General features: G+C 41.4%; 1 protein-coding gene across 1 annotated transcript; it reads right to left on the reverse strand.

Moving 5' to 3' along the window:
• Positions 1 to 614: 614 nt before the first annotated feature.
• Positions 615 to 5,947, reverse strand: LOC111237528 (lecithin retinol acyltransferase-like). The gene is made up of 2 exons (XM_022766655.1): positions 5,294 to 5,947; positions 615 to 2,111 (listed from the first exon to the last, which is right to left on the reverse strand). The coding sequence occupies exons 1-2, from the start codon at positions 5,864 to 5,866 to the stop codon at positions 1,959 to 1,961; spliced, it is 726 nt and encodes a 241-aa protein (XP_022622376.1). The 5' UTR covers positions 5,867 to 5,947; the 3' UTR covers positions 615 to 1,958.
• Positions 5,948 to 15,456: the final 9,509 nt, after the last annotated feature.

Raw genomic sequence — 15,456 nt, forward strand, 5'->3', positions numbered from 1 at the left:
ATACACCATGAATGAATGAATCCAAGTTTATGTTAAGTTCTATGTGCTTCTATACAGTACATAATATATACAGTTCATCATACTAAAATGATGATTCAGAGTGAGATAGCTACCAAATACACAAAGTTAGCTAACTGCTAGTCAGCTGCACAGAGGCAGCTTTTTATTTTAAACAATTAGAATTACAAAAACAATATTCAATAGCTTAAACCAGATCTATTACAAAAACAAAACTCAAGAGAGTAGTTAAATATCAAAATACCTCAAAAATAACAACATTTAGCTTTTGCTAATTAGTGCCCTCACAGAAACCAGTATGTGATTTCTGTTTGCTGCAGGACACCACCTACAGTGAACAGCAGGCCTCAGGCTGTTCACACTGTTTGCCAGTAGAGGGCGACAGAGTCCAGAGTCTATTTTCAGTACCTGAAAACTTTACATGACCCGCTGACACTGATTCTCCAACGAGTATGAAGAGAGGCAAATAGAAAGCGAGTGGAGTATCAGCTCATGACCTATAACAGTATTTATGCAGCTGATTGCTATTCACTGATGAGTTATTTAAAGACTGATTTAGTAACTTGAAACACTGGACACATTTCAAAATCAAAGAATTCAACATGTCCACTCTATTTCCACTTCCTTTATTTACATAAAAAAACAGTATAAAGTGTTACAGCGTCGTAAAAAATAAATTCTGTACAAAAGTTTGTGACTGTTAGAAAACAATCAGGTCGTGAAGGATATCTACAGATATTTACAGAAGAGCTTCGGGGCTGAAATGAAAACATTTTGATCTACAAGGGAAAGAAACTGATTTGTTTTTCTCAGTTTACATGTGTAAAAACTGAACAGATTTCAGTCGGGGGTGGAATGAAAACAGAAAAACTGCTGAGCGTAGTAGTAGTGTCACAAGAACTAAATAAAAACCTTTAACTCATGCTTCACTTACAAGCTTTTTCCAGGGCTTTCAAAACCAAGATGTGGTGATGAGCTGTGGAAAAAAGCTGGTAAATGGATGATTTTCTGTTAAGACTTTTGTTGTCATCATATGAAACCCTCTTAACTGCCATCTGGGTCATTCTTTATGGTTTTCCTTCGGTTTCAGGGTTTTGTGCTTCTTGAACAGTTGCGAAAAATGTTGAATTTTCTCCAAATGAACACTAAAAATATGTGGGAACCGAGACCAAGCCTGTTATTTCATGTATATAAGACCAAGAACATTTGATTTTTCAATCAAAACTTGACCAGCTGTTAGTCATCCAAATTATTTCATGGTCTTTAAAATAAATTATATATTTGTGTTTTAAATGCTTTTAAAGATTTACTTCTTCAGTGTGAACCATTGGGTTTGGAGCTGAGCGTCTGACACACTGTTGTTTTAGACAATAAGGAAAATACAGAATAACACCAGACTGATCCTTTAAAGGTTGAACTGAACTGGACGCAGATGTAGAATAACTTCTCCCAACACAGGATTGGCTGACAGCATCATCACAGCTAATTCAAATGATCAGTACTTTTTTTTATAAAAAATATGAAATATTTCAATAAAAAATTCAGCAAAACTGTCTGTTTTGTATACAAATCCACAGTTTTCTGTCTTGTTTGGAAAAGATATTCCTCCATGTTGGAGGACTGACAAAAACAAATTCACATTCTTAATAAAACCTGTAGCTTTAGTAAAAATGAGTAATTAATAAATGATCTTTGGTCCCTTTAACATGGATTAAAGTTGGAAAACCAGTTGTCTTTCTTTGTTGGTAAACACCCATCACCCATTTGTTCTAAACAAAACAGAGACATTAAAACCAGTTGCTTCCTGTGCAGCAGGAAAAGAGCTACGTATGGATTTAGCTTCATTAACGTATGAAATTGTTTGCAGACGACTACATCCTTTCTACAAGTCTTCCAACATGGCGGCTTGGCCTGTTTTTGTGGGTATCGTCCTGAAACTTCTAGCTGGCCATCCACAGGGTGAAGGGGATGAGGATGGTGGGCAGGGCAGTGCTGGAGGATATTCCCAAACACACCATGGACAGGAGCCCGAGCAGCGCCGTCAGGAGGACGTTACGCTGGTCCCGGATCAGCGACTTCAGCCACTCACAGAACTGGGGAGAAAAGAATTGGGGGGGACAACAGGGGGAAATATTATTATTATTATTATTATTATTAATAAATATGTTAATATTTTTATAGCAGCGAAAGAATTCAAATTAAAAGGGGAAATAAAAAATGAAAAGAGAAGTTGCGAGATAAATTGTTACTATTTTAATTCTTACGACGTCATCATTATTTATTTAATAATATTTCTCTTTCAATTTTTTCCCTAAACCAATAAGATCTAATGCAAGTTCACACAGGATTGTGGGAGTTGTAGTTCTAAAACATGCCTACAACGGGGACAGGGGTGTGTGTTGGGGGAAATCCCTGATTTATCCAAGACAAATAAGAACACACGATTTACCAAAAGAAAAAAAAAGAAAGAAAACGTCAGGCTCTCAGTGAGCCGACCTCTGGTCAGAGATCCAAGAATATAATTGACCTGTTGTTTATTTTACTGTGGGGCCCTCTGAGGCCCCTGGTAGAGCTCCTGTTGCCCCCCACCCCCCACCCTGTCGCTTTAATGAACCTGTAGGAAGCAGAATGTGAGTCCTCGGCTGCAGCCAGGTCAGATGTTTAGGTTAGCAATTACAGGAAGTGAAACTCGATCAGGGGAAAGTCTCTCTGCTGAGGGGGTGGGGGTCAGTGGGGGGTTGATACAGGGTATGAATGCACAGACAGGCCACGCCCCCTTCACATCCCCCACATTTTACACTTTAAATATGTCTGAGACAAACTTCTAACAAGAAATAGACGTGATGCAGATTTTCATTGTCTGATTTAGATCAACAGAAGAGTAACAGAGGACGGCTTTTATTTTGATTTAAGTTCAAATGTATAAATGTATAAATATATGAATATATATATATATATATATATATATTTGTATGTATATACCCATATTTTCACAGCAAACAGAAAAATCAGCTACTTCAGAAAAAGCGTCATCAAAAAAACTAAATGAAACCCATTTTTTTCTGCAAATCCATTCAGTGTATTATATATATATCTCTCACTATATATGGTCATATTTATTAACAACTTCAGTTACCAATATGTTATCAATATAGTAATGCGGACCCTCGCTGGTGCAGAAAGTACAACACGAGCTTTACTGCATCTTCAAAACAAGACAGTGGATATTTAGTCGATATTGTCCCCAAAGACACAAATATTCCATCCATCGAACGATAGAAAAGATTTTTAACTGGTGAATAAAAGAAAGAAGAAGCAGCTCAATGCAACATGGGAAATGGGTTAAAATCTTTGCTATGGTGCAGAGCAGTCTGAGTGTTTCTTCACCCAGACAGTTGGAGGAGTCTGAGGATTCTGGGAAATTAAGTGTTTTTAAATGAGCTTCTGGGTTTTTACTCTTTAATCATCCTTTATTGGAACAGATGAGAGGCAAAAACAGTGCAGGAGCCTCTCCACCGCCTCCTTCATCATCATCATCATCATCATCATCATCATCATCATCATCATCAGCCTGCACTGACCCTGACTCTCTGCTGCTGTTTGGTTTCTGGCAGTCTGGTTTCCAGTCTGAAAGCAGCTCTTGTTCTCTGGACTTTTCCGAGCAGCGACCCAGATTTTCCTCTCGTTTAAAAACAACCTCTCTCACTCAAACACACACAGAACGTGAACCGGAGGCGGAGGGAGGAGGCGGAGCCGCAGCAGCTCGTTTGACGTTGATGTTTTTGACCTTCTGCACCAGAACGATCACAAGCACTAAGACCAATGAGCAAACGTCTTTATGCTATAATAAATGGCATTAATAATGCTGCGTCACTGATGCTTCAGCAGCATGTGACTGTTGTAGCTGCTCCAGGTGGAGATGCTTCCCAACCTAGGGGTCGGGTCCCTCCAAAGGGTCACCAGATGAATCTTAGGGATCGTGAGATGATTCATGGGAAATATTGGATTGTTTTATTGTTTTGAAATGAAACAATGTCAGAGGTTTGGAGAGGGAATGAGTTATTGTAAGAGGCCAGACGTGTTGGTTTAATCTTAAATGACGCGTGAAGTTTTTTATAAACTCGCCATGGTTCATTTTAAAGCTCCATATTTTCTTCTTCTTCTGTGTTTTATTTGTAGTGTTGATCCATGAGAAGATATATTTGTGGTTCATCTCAGTGTAGTTTTACATCTCCTCTCTCAGGCTTCTCTCTGGAGCTCTAGTGACAACCAGTCAGTGAGCCAATCAGAAGAGAGGAGGCTCTGAGCCTTATGAATACAGAATAAACAAACTGGGTTTAAAAGGTTAAAATCTTGAAAATTAACGAATACTCGTCATTATGATCAGGACTGATGTTGGTAAAAAAATCTAACTCAGCGAAAGTGGAAAATAATATTAATATGTGATATTTTTATTGCAGTGTTTTGAGGACATTTTTTGAGCAGATTTCAGGTAAAACACTCAGAGAAACCAAATCCTGCAAGGTTTGGATGGTGGGTCCAGGTGGGCGGGGCTTGGTGACTGCTTTGTTGTGACATCACAAAGTTCCAGAAGTCCTGACGGCTGGTTTTAAGGCTCAGTTTCTGAATACAGGCTGTGTGCATTTCTCTGTGGACTGAGGCTTTGATACTTTCACAGTATTAATATAGAAGCTAGAGCTGATCTATAATCACACTACACATGGACACACACCTTTACACTGGAGGAGCTTTGAGGGAAAATTAACTTGTAACTGCAGCTGTCACACAAATGTAGTGGAGTTAAAGTGTAAAGTGACGTGTGTGATGCTCTGTACTGAGTTTACATTGACTTAATGGATCGTTTACAGACTGTTGGACTTTGTATTATAGCATTATTTTTCTCATTTCTTTTGTCAGGTTTGCACAAACACTTACTAAATGAAACTGTTTCCTCCTTTACCTGCTGCAGAAGATAAAACCTCCTCACAGCCTCTAAACAAACCGAACCAGAGCAGAAGTGTGAGGAACTCACTGGTTCGTTCAGCTTGTGTATTTCATGAGGCTGCACAGACCTGCCTGACTCCTGCAGCTGGACCGTGCAGATGCTGATGTCACTTCATTTAAACCACAGAAAAGTTCTGCAAGAAAACCTTCACGTGCACCGAGATGAGCTGATGAAGAGACCAGAACCATCAGACCACTTCCACCTCGGCTCCTAGAAGCGACATCAAAACCGCCGCTTGCAATCCTCGCGTAAAAAGCGCCAAATTCTCACCTGGTCTGTCTGCAGGCTCTGCGCCGTCCCGTAGCGGCAGTAGGTGACGAAGTGCTCGCAGTTGTTCCACAGCAAACTGTAGGACACGGTGCCGACCAGCCGCTCCGCCCGCCGGGCCACCTCCTCCCCGGACAGCGGGCTCCGGCGCACCGCCCGGTCCATGGCGTTGAGCAGGATCCCGGCTCCGTACGCGAAGTCCTCCACCGAGTCCACCCGGATGCTGGCGCGCTTGGAGAGCACCCCGAGCAGCAGCCGCGTGTTGGTCACCATCTCCTGGATCTGCCGGCTGTCGGCCGTCAGCACCGGCAGGATGTCCGGGATGAGGTGCGCCACCCGGTTGTCTCCCAGGTAGATGCCGAAGTGGGTGAAGAGAGTCCGCGGGACCTCCAGCAGGTCCCCCCGCTGAAACTTCTGCGGAGCTCCGGCGGGCTGCGGCGGAGAGTCATCCCGCTCACAGCGCCTGGTGAGCGGCGGGTCTCCGCGCTCTCTGGCCAGAGGAGGCAGCAGGCTGGAGAGCTTGATGTGGGCGAGGAGGAAGAGTTTCTCCAGGAGGAAGGTGAGTGTGTCCAACATGTCTGCAGCAAAGAAAAAACTCCGAGGACAGAAGAGAGAGAGGAAATCTGTCTGACTCGCGTCTGCTCTACTTCTCTCTGTCCTCCCTCTCTCCTCTCTGAAGACTTCTCCTCCTCCAGGGAAGTTTGGAGACGGAGGAGGAGGAGGAGGAGGACCGTGTGACGTTAGAGCTGCTGAGAGGTGAGGAGAGAGAGACATGAACAAGTCGGTCTTTATTTTCTCTGGTGCAAGAAATTAAAATAAGGTGACTATTAAAGCTCTACCAGTGTAAAGGTGTGTGTCCATGTGTAGTGTGATTATAGATCAGCTCTAGCTTCTATATTAATACTGTGAAAGTATCAAAGCCTCAGTCCACAGAGAAATGCACACAGCCTGTATTCAGAAACTGAGCCTTAAAACCAGCCGTCAGGACTTCTGGAACTTTGTGATGTCACAACAAAGCAGTCACCAAGCCCCGCCCACCTGGACCCACCATCCAAACCTTGCAGGATTTGGTTTCTCTTAGTGGTTTTACCTGAAATCTGCTATATTTTTATTGGACCACTCAGAAAACAGTCAGCCAATCAGAGGAGAGGCTCAGAGCCTCCTCTCTTCTGATTGGCTCACCGACCTGTTGTTACTAGAGCTGCAGAGAGAAGCCTGAGAGAGGAGATGTAAAACTGCACTGAGATGGTTTTTATATCTTCTGATGGATCAACACTTCAGATAAAACACAGAAGAAGAAACAGAGCTTTAACATAAACGCAGCTTTAGGAAGTTCACACTGTGGTTTGTTGGATGGATGATTTTCTTGCAGATGGTTTTTACTGTATGGACTCAAACTGGTCCTCACAGAGACATAAGTACAAGAACACACACAACTCTCTTAACTCAAAGCTGAGCAAATGCACTCATAATTTCCACCACAGCAAATGTCTCTCACACACACACACACACACACACACACACACACACACACACACACACTGAGCTGTGTGAACTGCAGCCTCAGCTCTTTGCTGAGGCTGGTGACGACACAGACTCCCAGCTCTGTGTGAAGCTCGTTCTCAGATGATTAAAGGGCTGTTCCACTGGTTTAGTGTCCTGTGTCCAGTGACTCACCGCTGACCTGGAGTCTGTCATCGTCGTCAGCCTCAGACCACATCCAGATTAAGACATTTAAATCGGCTGACGAGTCATTTTACACAGCTTTTCAGAACCAGCGTCCAGAGTGTGAATGATGTGAAAACACAAAGTGATGACCTGGATCAGCTCAGTGAGGCTCTGAGCTGCGACGACCTTTTCTAACCTCTAACTTTGTCTGCCATCACTCATTTTAAATGTAGATGTATCCGACACACCTGAAAATGCTTTGCGTCACCAGCTGTGCCGCCCCTCACCGGGTCCTGTCGCCTAGCAACCTTGACAACACATTACTCTTAACCCTAACCCTTAAACTCATGATCTAGGCTGAATGCCAAATGTTAACAGACGTAATGTCACCGCCCTGTCACTGGGGCACGAGTGGATCTGACGACGGCTCCGTCCACACGACTACGATTTCATTTCCTTTCCTACGTTTTCTCCTCCCGTCCACACGAGTTTTCCAGCGCCGAAAACCGAGACTCTCAGAAACTGCTGACCCTGTTTTACTTTGGAAACTCTGCAGTTGTGTCTCACCCACGGCCTCTCCTGATTGGCTGTCATCAGCCTGGACTACCAGTGGTGAATACACCATGATGATGGATGACAGCGTTACTGACCTTGTTGTCTTTGCAGCTGCTGTTCACTTACATTCTGTTTCAATGCTACAGCTGTCTTTGTTGTTCCTTGTACGTAGTATTTTGCGCATCTAATCAACTACAGAGTAGACGATCTACTTCCTGTTTACACCAGTTTACCTGGTCATGTATGTGTGTGTTTTCAGGTGTGCTGCAGCCTGGGAGCAATTAAAAACAGCAATATGAGTGGATTTAACTTTGATATTTCAACACCGGACACCATGATGTCTCATAACAGAAATGCTGTTGCAATATTTGCGACCGTTGGCAGGATTTCGTCATCATCACCGTCATCACCGTCATCACCGTCATCATCATCGTGCTGCTGCAGCATCTCTCAGCCTGAGAACAAACAGACTCTTCACAGGAATCTCAATGAAGCCGTTTACAAAGGAAACACCAGCAGCGTTTTAGTCATCTGCAGCTTCAAGTGTCGTCCAAGTGCCTGAATGATGCTGGAGGGACGCCACCGTCAGCAGCAGCAGGAGGAGGAGGAAGACAAGGAGGAGGAGGGAGGAGGAGGAATCCACTGAGCTGCTACAATGAGGACTGAAGCTTCTCATTTCTGTCACTCACTCATTCATCAAACTCCTGCTTTTCTTCTCTTTCCTCTGCAGGGAGGAAGAGGATTTTGGGATTAAGGGCAGATTATGGAAACAAACACACACTGATCCTTCACCTAACCCCCCCCTCAAACACACACACACACACACACACACATAAACACCACCCCCGCTGAGTGGTGTTGAATGACTGTAGATGGATGAGACTTGGCTGCTGAATGTGAGTGTTGATGTGACCCCGACTGAGTCGCTGCATAAAGGTGAATGGAGCTGAGTGACAGCTGACTGCTTCGTGAGTGTGTGTGTGTGTGTGTGTGTGTGTGTGTGTTGCCCTGCATGGTGCTAATGCTCTCCAGCAGTTTGGGGAGGAGATGTGGGAGTTTTTAATGGGATAAAAACCTGCAGATCATTACAAACAAAAGATAAATTAGCATCTTTTTTCCACAGGTGACACTTCAGGATCCACGTTGGTTTTAAATCCTCAATAAAAGTTAAACATTTTTGTGTTGACTGCAAAACTGCACAATGAAACTTAAGTGCAAACTTTTTATATACGAGCTTTCTTTCGTTGGAAACAAGGACATTTGGCGGCCGAACTTGCGGAGCTTGTCACCTCCAGATTCTTCAAGCAGGATGAAATTACTTAAAATAAGATTTGTGCTATTCTTGTTTTGAGACAACAAAACTTCACACTGGCGACATCTGTGCACACCCAACTTCTGAATCTACAATCTGGTCCGGCCATTAAAACCGTTGTACAGACATTCATGTTCCCCAGATGTCGTCGCTGAACGACCTCCTTTGAACCGAGAGAAAGAACATGGAGCTGCAGACAATAACAAGTCTGGGTACTACATGTAAGATAATACCCTAATAATATTTTAACAAGCTCTTTACAAAGGATATTTTGACAGCAGTCATGTGGTAAATCAGATCAGAAACCCAACCTGATCATTGATCGTTCAGGCGAATCGACCTAAATTCAGCACGGCTCTAAAATCAGTCGAGGGCGACCGATCCGGGTGTGAAATCAGGGCGAATCTTCTTGGCATCGCCTCATCTTTCTTGGAGGTGACACCAAAAAAAAGAACCAGGTACTATCCACAACTTGTGGCCAACTGAAAACCAATAAAGTCGAGCCGAGTCGAGCCGGTACCATGTGGTGGACAGTCGTGTACAGTTCAATGTGTTTCCTGTGCACACGACCATAAAGTTTTATAGTTTGAATCTCAGCTGTTGCCCGGTGATAGTTTACGTAGGATAAGACACGTCGACCATTTAGTGAAGCAGGAGTCAGGAGAAATATCCACAGACGAACAAGCAGCAACAATGAATCTAGTGAGCTCTGAAGCTCCCGGCGCTCTCTTTGGCGTTCCCGCGGTCAGCACAGGAAGTGCAGCGAGTCTGGATCGGGACTTGGACGGGTTCGTAGTTCTGAACGGTTTCAGAAAGTGAGCGGCCACGGTAAGCCATGAGGGGGAAAATCACCACACAGCACTCGTGAGTTTTAACGTTATTTAAGGTTCAATTTACATGGCCGACAGTTTGGTGACACGGGAGAGACGAGGAGGCGAGAGAGGGCGAGAGCTTTAGAGAACGGGGTTATGGCGACAGACACCAAGAGGCATGACGAGAAAAGAATAGTGACGGATGAGACATAATTTATCTCCTTTTATCCTCCATGACAGAGAGAGAGAGAGAGAGAGAGGCTGTGAATGTGTTGTTTTAACTCTGTCAGTCTGAGCAACACAAAGACGACATCTTGACAAATGATTCAAGAGACGACCTGCAGCTCTCACACTGATTAACACACACACACACACACACACACACACACACACACACACACACACACACACACACACACACAGTTCCCATGCTGTCTGCATGTGATGAATGTTAATCACATCTTTCATCCTCACTTTGTCAGTCTGATGCTGAACCTGCTGTTTGTGGGAACGAGTCCTTTAAAGGGGCAGTTCACCCAAAACACCAGGAAGTTTTTTTTGTTTTATTCGTTTGTTGTTTTTTTTCTTAAAAAATAAAAAATCATCTTCTGAAAAGTGAGAAAATGTTATTTTCGTTTGTAACTTGGACAAATGGACCTTGAACTACTCATTGTGCCTCTTTCAAATAAATTAGAAAAAGATCAGATTCAGACAGATTCATAATAACTATGAATATTTCTTTAAATAATGTTTATATTTTACTTTATTTTACATGTTGAAGCATTTTAAGATCTTAAATTACAATGTTTTTACCTACAACAACGTCTTGAAAATTGTTTCAAACTCCAAATACTTCAGTTTTCATGGGAACTACAGTTGTTTATCAAAATCACAAAATATTCAGACTAAACATATTAATCTAAACAGGCTGTAACTCACAAACCAAAACTTTAATTAGGGAAATTCTTTAAATTCAACCAGCTGTTGAACCGAAATGTATTATTCTAGGTATAAAACCACCTGAACTACCTCTAGGAACAGAGTTTACATTATTTTAAATTATTACTATTAAATTACATTTTCAGTTTTAAATGTGTATGTCATGTCCACACTTGTGAGGCATTTATTTCCCACTGTTGTCTCCTGACACATTTATATTCAAGTAGTTGGGTTTATGCATCGGAATATTTGATTTGTTGTTTATTAATGTGTCAGAAACAAAAATAAAACCATTAACTCATCCATAAGTTAATTTCTTCAGTTTTTGTGTGATTTAATGTGTTATAAGTCTTTTTTTAAATACACATATAATGATGTATTTGGCAGTTTTTCTTGGCAAACTGGCAAAACAAAAGCTTTTCAGCTTGTAAAATGTTTTGGAGTTAAAGTGATAAATAGATATTTTAGGAAAAGTAATATCTGCACAGAAAAAACTGTCAGAATCCACAGTTAAAACAAACTGTTGCTCCTGCAAACGATGAAACAAATGTTCCTGTCGACACCTTTTCCTGCTCTGCTTCCTGTGACAAAGACATTTTACATGTTCACAAGACGAGAGACACAATCAATGAACTTTAAACAGAAGCTTTGCTCATAAAAATAGCTTTAATCTCTTCAGGTTAGTATCTACAAAAATCATACAGAAATCCACTATTTCAATGCAATTAGCGAGTTTCTCTGTAGAAAGCAGAAGAATCAAACTTCTATGATAAAAAAAAATAAACAAACAAGGCAGATGTGAGAGTGGTTTTCTCTTCATGTGTTACTTGTGATTTACATTTTTAGTAACAAATGAGTTTAATCGGATGTTGTATGAGTTTTTCCAAAATGGACGAAGAGCAGTAACACGTGAGAGAACCTTAGAACCGACGTGGTGCTCCCTTTAATAAAATCAGCAGAGTGTAAATGCACACGTGGTTCCACAACAAGGCTTCATGTGATGAACACAGAGTTTAAATCGTTTTCCCAGAGTCCTGCAAACATGTCGTATCCTGAGAAAGTCAACAGAAACTGAGAAACACTGAAGCAAGGTGCTGTTCAGGCTAAATGTATTTTTCACATTGTGAATAATGCATCGGCAGAAAACTGAAAACTAAAACGTGTGAGCGATTCTTCAATGTGAGTTTATGCTTCATCCATGAAAACATAAAATCAGAGCGACCGATCAGAGCACGAACAAGAACTTTAGCCGGTTTCCTCTGAACTTAGAGAAGTGGCAGGTTGTTGTCGTTTCCGCTGATCGATGTACGTGTGAAATGAAAAGAATCTATAGTCCAGATCTCTACAACTACTGGATGGATTACCATGAAATTTGGCACAGACGTTCATGGTCTTTAGTGTCTTGAATAACAAAATGATAAAGGCTCTTCTGTGGATTAATGTCCAACTTAAAGAAAGTTTTTTATGTTTGTATTGGTTGATTTAAAATTGTCGAAACAACAGAAATTATCTGGTGTTCCACAAGGCTTAATTCTTGGACCTTTGCAGTTGTTAAGTTGGAGAATTTCCTATTTTTAAGCTTCTAGTTTTTGGTCCAGATTTTCATGCTCTTTAGTGTCTTATTAATATTACAAATAGAGTTTCATGAGAATCTGTTCCTCTGCTTTTTGTCCAAGTTAAATATAGTTTTTATTTTTATATTGGTTGATTTAAATCTTTTGAAATGACAGAAATTATCTCCACATGGCTCAATTCTTGGACCGTTGCTTTTTCAGCGTTCTAGCAACACTCTGGTCCAGACTAAAATATCTAAAAGAAAATACAAAACTACTGGATGGATTACCACGAAATTTGGAAAATGACATTCTTCATCCTCCTCTTCCTACATTCTTCCATTAATAGATATTGCATAGTTTTATGTTGAGTTGGCCAAACAACTTGAACTGCTTTTCCTTCACCGTTTGAGCATTTATGTTTCTAATGAAACTAATGAAATGACTAACTAATGAAATAAAGAAAAAACTGTTCTGGTGGAATATCTCATCAGCTACTGGATGGATTACCATGAAATCTGACACATTCTTGGTCATCAGTCCTTATTAAAAAAACCTTCAACGGATTGTGTTTTCAACTCAGAAGGTAATCTAACACTATTTGTCCAATTTTCACATTATCTAACTGAATTACTTTTACTTTTTGGGCTTATTTATTTACTTTAACTGTTCAGGCATTTAATTCTTCATACTGAAGTTCAACTTGTGTTGTTGCTTTGTTTTTCCCATGTGCATGAAACCATATTTTTGTTATTGAGAAATATGATTAAGTTTGACTGATTCTGACTCCAGTTCAGAAACGAAACTTGTATTTGGCTGAAGGAAAGTGTCGACAGCAAGAGAGAAAAATGACTAAAACATGCCAGAAAATGAGCAAAAATGAACATGAAAACGTTGTTGATGAAGAGTTTCTCCAAATAATTAACAAAGAATATTTCCTGGGAATCACAGAGCTGGAGTGTTGGGAAGCAGCAATATGCAGGACAGATGTGAAGCCAAAGTTCTGCTCTCAAACCTCATTTACATCATTAAGATGTTGGTGTGTTTCCATATGTCAGTGATGTTGTCACTTGAGTCTTTTTTCAATTTGGGGTTTTATGAAAACGGGAAATCCGTGGGAATTTACAGCTTCAACTTAAACACCTCGCGCTTCAAATTTGACCACTTCAGTGTCGTCTTTTGAATCCCAAAGACATGCTGATGGATTTTTATTTTTCCTATGTTATTCCTTTTTTATTGTGCTGATTTATACTCATCCAACTTTGTTTTCCATTTAAGTCTGTAAGGATTTGTCTTGTTGTCACTTATGGTTTTACTGTGCGCAAAAATCTTTGAATGTCCGTTTAGAAGACCACTGTTTATTTATTGGTCTGGGCAGGCCGTCTAATGTGGTTCCTTTTTTGTGTTTGAAATTGTCCATTTGACAAAATACTTTCTTGTACCATGATCGCCAGTTTCCCAAAGAACCAAAAGATGTCAAAGGTCAGAGAAACAGTGGCTGAACAGTTTTCCTTGAACCCAAGAAGGTTCACATAAGAGAGAAGCGCCAGGAAAAATGTAAAAACCTGAAGAGGAAAAGAAGCCAGGGGGATTTTCAGTTTTTTTCCTGATGAGAGCAAACTGCAGCAGCGTGAGGAGGAAGATCTGGGGAAAGGCTGAAATGATTCAGAGGAGGTGAGTAAGATGAGTTTGCAGCCACGACAGAAGCTGTGGAGTGACTCTGACTGCAGCTCCAGCCTGTTTGCAATTATAGATAAACAGACTGGAGGCCAGAGAGTCGGTTTGGTGGAAGGAGACACACATTCCTGTGGGGCGGAGAACATCGGAGCCGGGTCGTGTCGAGGTGAACGAGCCGCTGGAAACCAGGCGTCAAGCCCGTTCGACCTAGTATCTGACTGGAGCGTCTCGCTGCCATGGTGGATTCTTTGTTTACCCTCGGAGGGAAACCCAAACCACCACTCCTCATTTCAGGGAAGTCAGAGGTCAGGGCCAATTCCCCTGAAGCTGGTACTGACTTCCAGTCCAGATTCTGGGAGAAATTTGCACATTTACCTCCACGAATATGTTCCCTATATCATCGACATCAATCCCTCTGGGATGGAAAACCCCCCTCTGTTACATATTCGACATGCTGGTTACGATGGCAGGCAGCCATGTACCAGAGCTGGCAGATACTGCAGTGACTGGAGTCTTTGTCACTGAAGGATTGTTTGGGTGGTTTTGAAAGTTTTAGCTGATGAGCTGTAAATCTAGTGAATTATACACTATTGACCATTTTTCAACGTACACCATATTATAAGATAAAATCCCAACAAATCAATCCCACCTCAAGGGCCATTTAGTAGCTGTTTTCAAACTTGATTCAGTAAATGCATGGAGTTACTGAAATTTCCGTATCTTTCGGAGCATTTAAAGGACCTGGCTTAAAAGTTGGGATTCAAAGTTCAATCTTATCCGTGGTTAAATAGTAGTATAGGTAAACAGCCAACACCTCAAGCTCAGTTTGACAGCTCAGCTCTGGAGCTTTCAGCCGCAACTAATCAGAAAAAAAATCAAAAGATTAACAACTGAAACCAACGTCTGAATTGAAGGTTTGCATGTATGCAATGTTTGGTTGAAACTACCTGAATAAAAGACGGAGATTTTGGAGGGTATACACATGCCCATGAGAAATAACAGATACTACATGGACTTTAAGTTTTTAAACTGCCCTGAAAAATTAGAAGTTTGTGTGTGTACTGACCCGGATATAAACACAGTATCTTTCTGTAAATGAGGTTTGGAAAAGTGGGGTTAGGGTTATATTTGAGGATATTTTCTTTTTCAATGGAAAGCATTTTCAGTCTTCTGCAGACAGAGTTGCATTATGGGTTGTCATTTTAGTGTTATTATAGTATAAAGTGGGTTTTTATGCATGACTGTGTTTCATGTTTCATCTCTGCCAGAGAAAAGGCTTCATCTCTTCTCTTTGGCATGAAGTGGGTGCCGCTGTTGGAACGTCCATGTTGGAAAGGTCCAAGTCGACGCATACCAAGGTCTTTAAAAAAATGCTTACAAAGGAAAAGCACAGGCTGTCCGTACACTGAAGCTTTTATTAGTTCAACGTTTTAACCAGCAACATTGGAAATTCCATTGTGCTGACAGCCTCTGCTTTGCCTTTGTTGCTGTTTTTTATTTATTTTTTCTGTCCTGTACCTGTCTCCAGCTGGAGTCGGATGTGCATACTATTCAGGTCAGTCAGTCAGTCAGTCAGTCAGTCAGTCAGTTCAGTCAGTCAGTCAGTCAGTCAGTCAGTGGACCCAGAGTTTGGAAAGAGCCACAATAAAT

Source organism: Seriola dumerili, unplaced genomic scaffold (assembly GCF_002260705.1).
Source record: "Seriola dumerili isolate Sdu_G_001 unplaced genomic scaffold, Sdu_1.0 BDQW01000917.1, whole genome shotgun sequence".
In the NCBI taxonomy this organism is placed as follows: domain Eukaryota; kingdom Metazoa; phylum Chordata; class Actinopteri; order Carangiformes; family Carangidae; genus Seriola; species Seriola dumerili.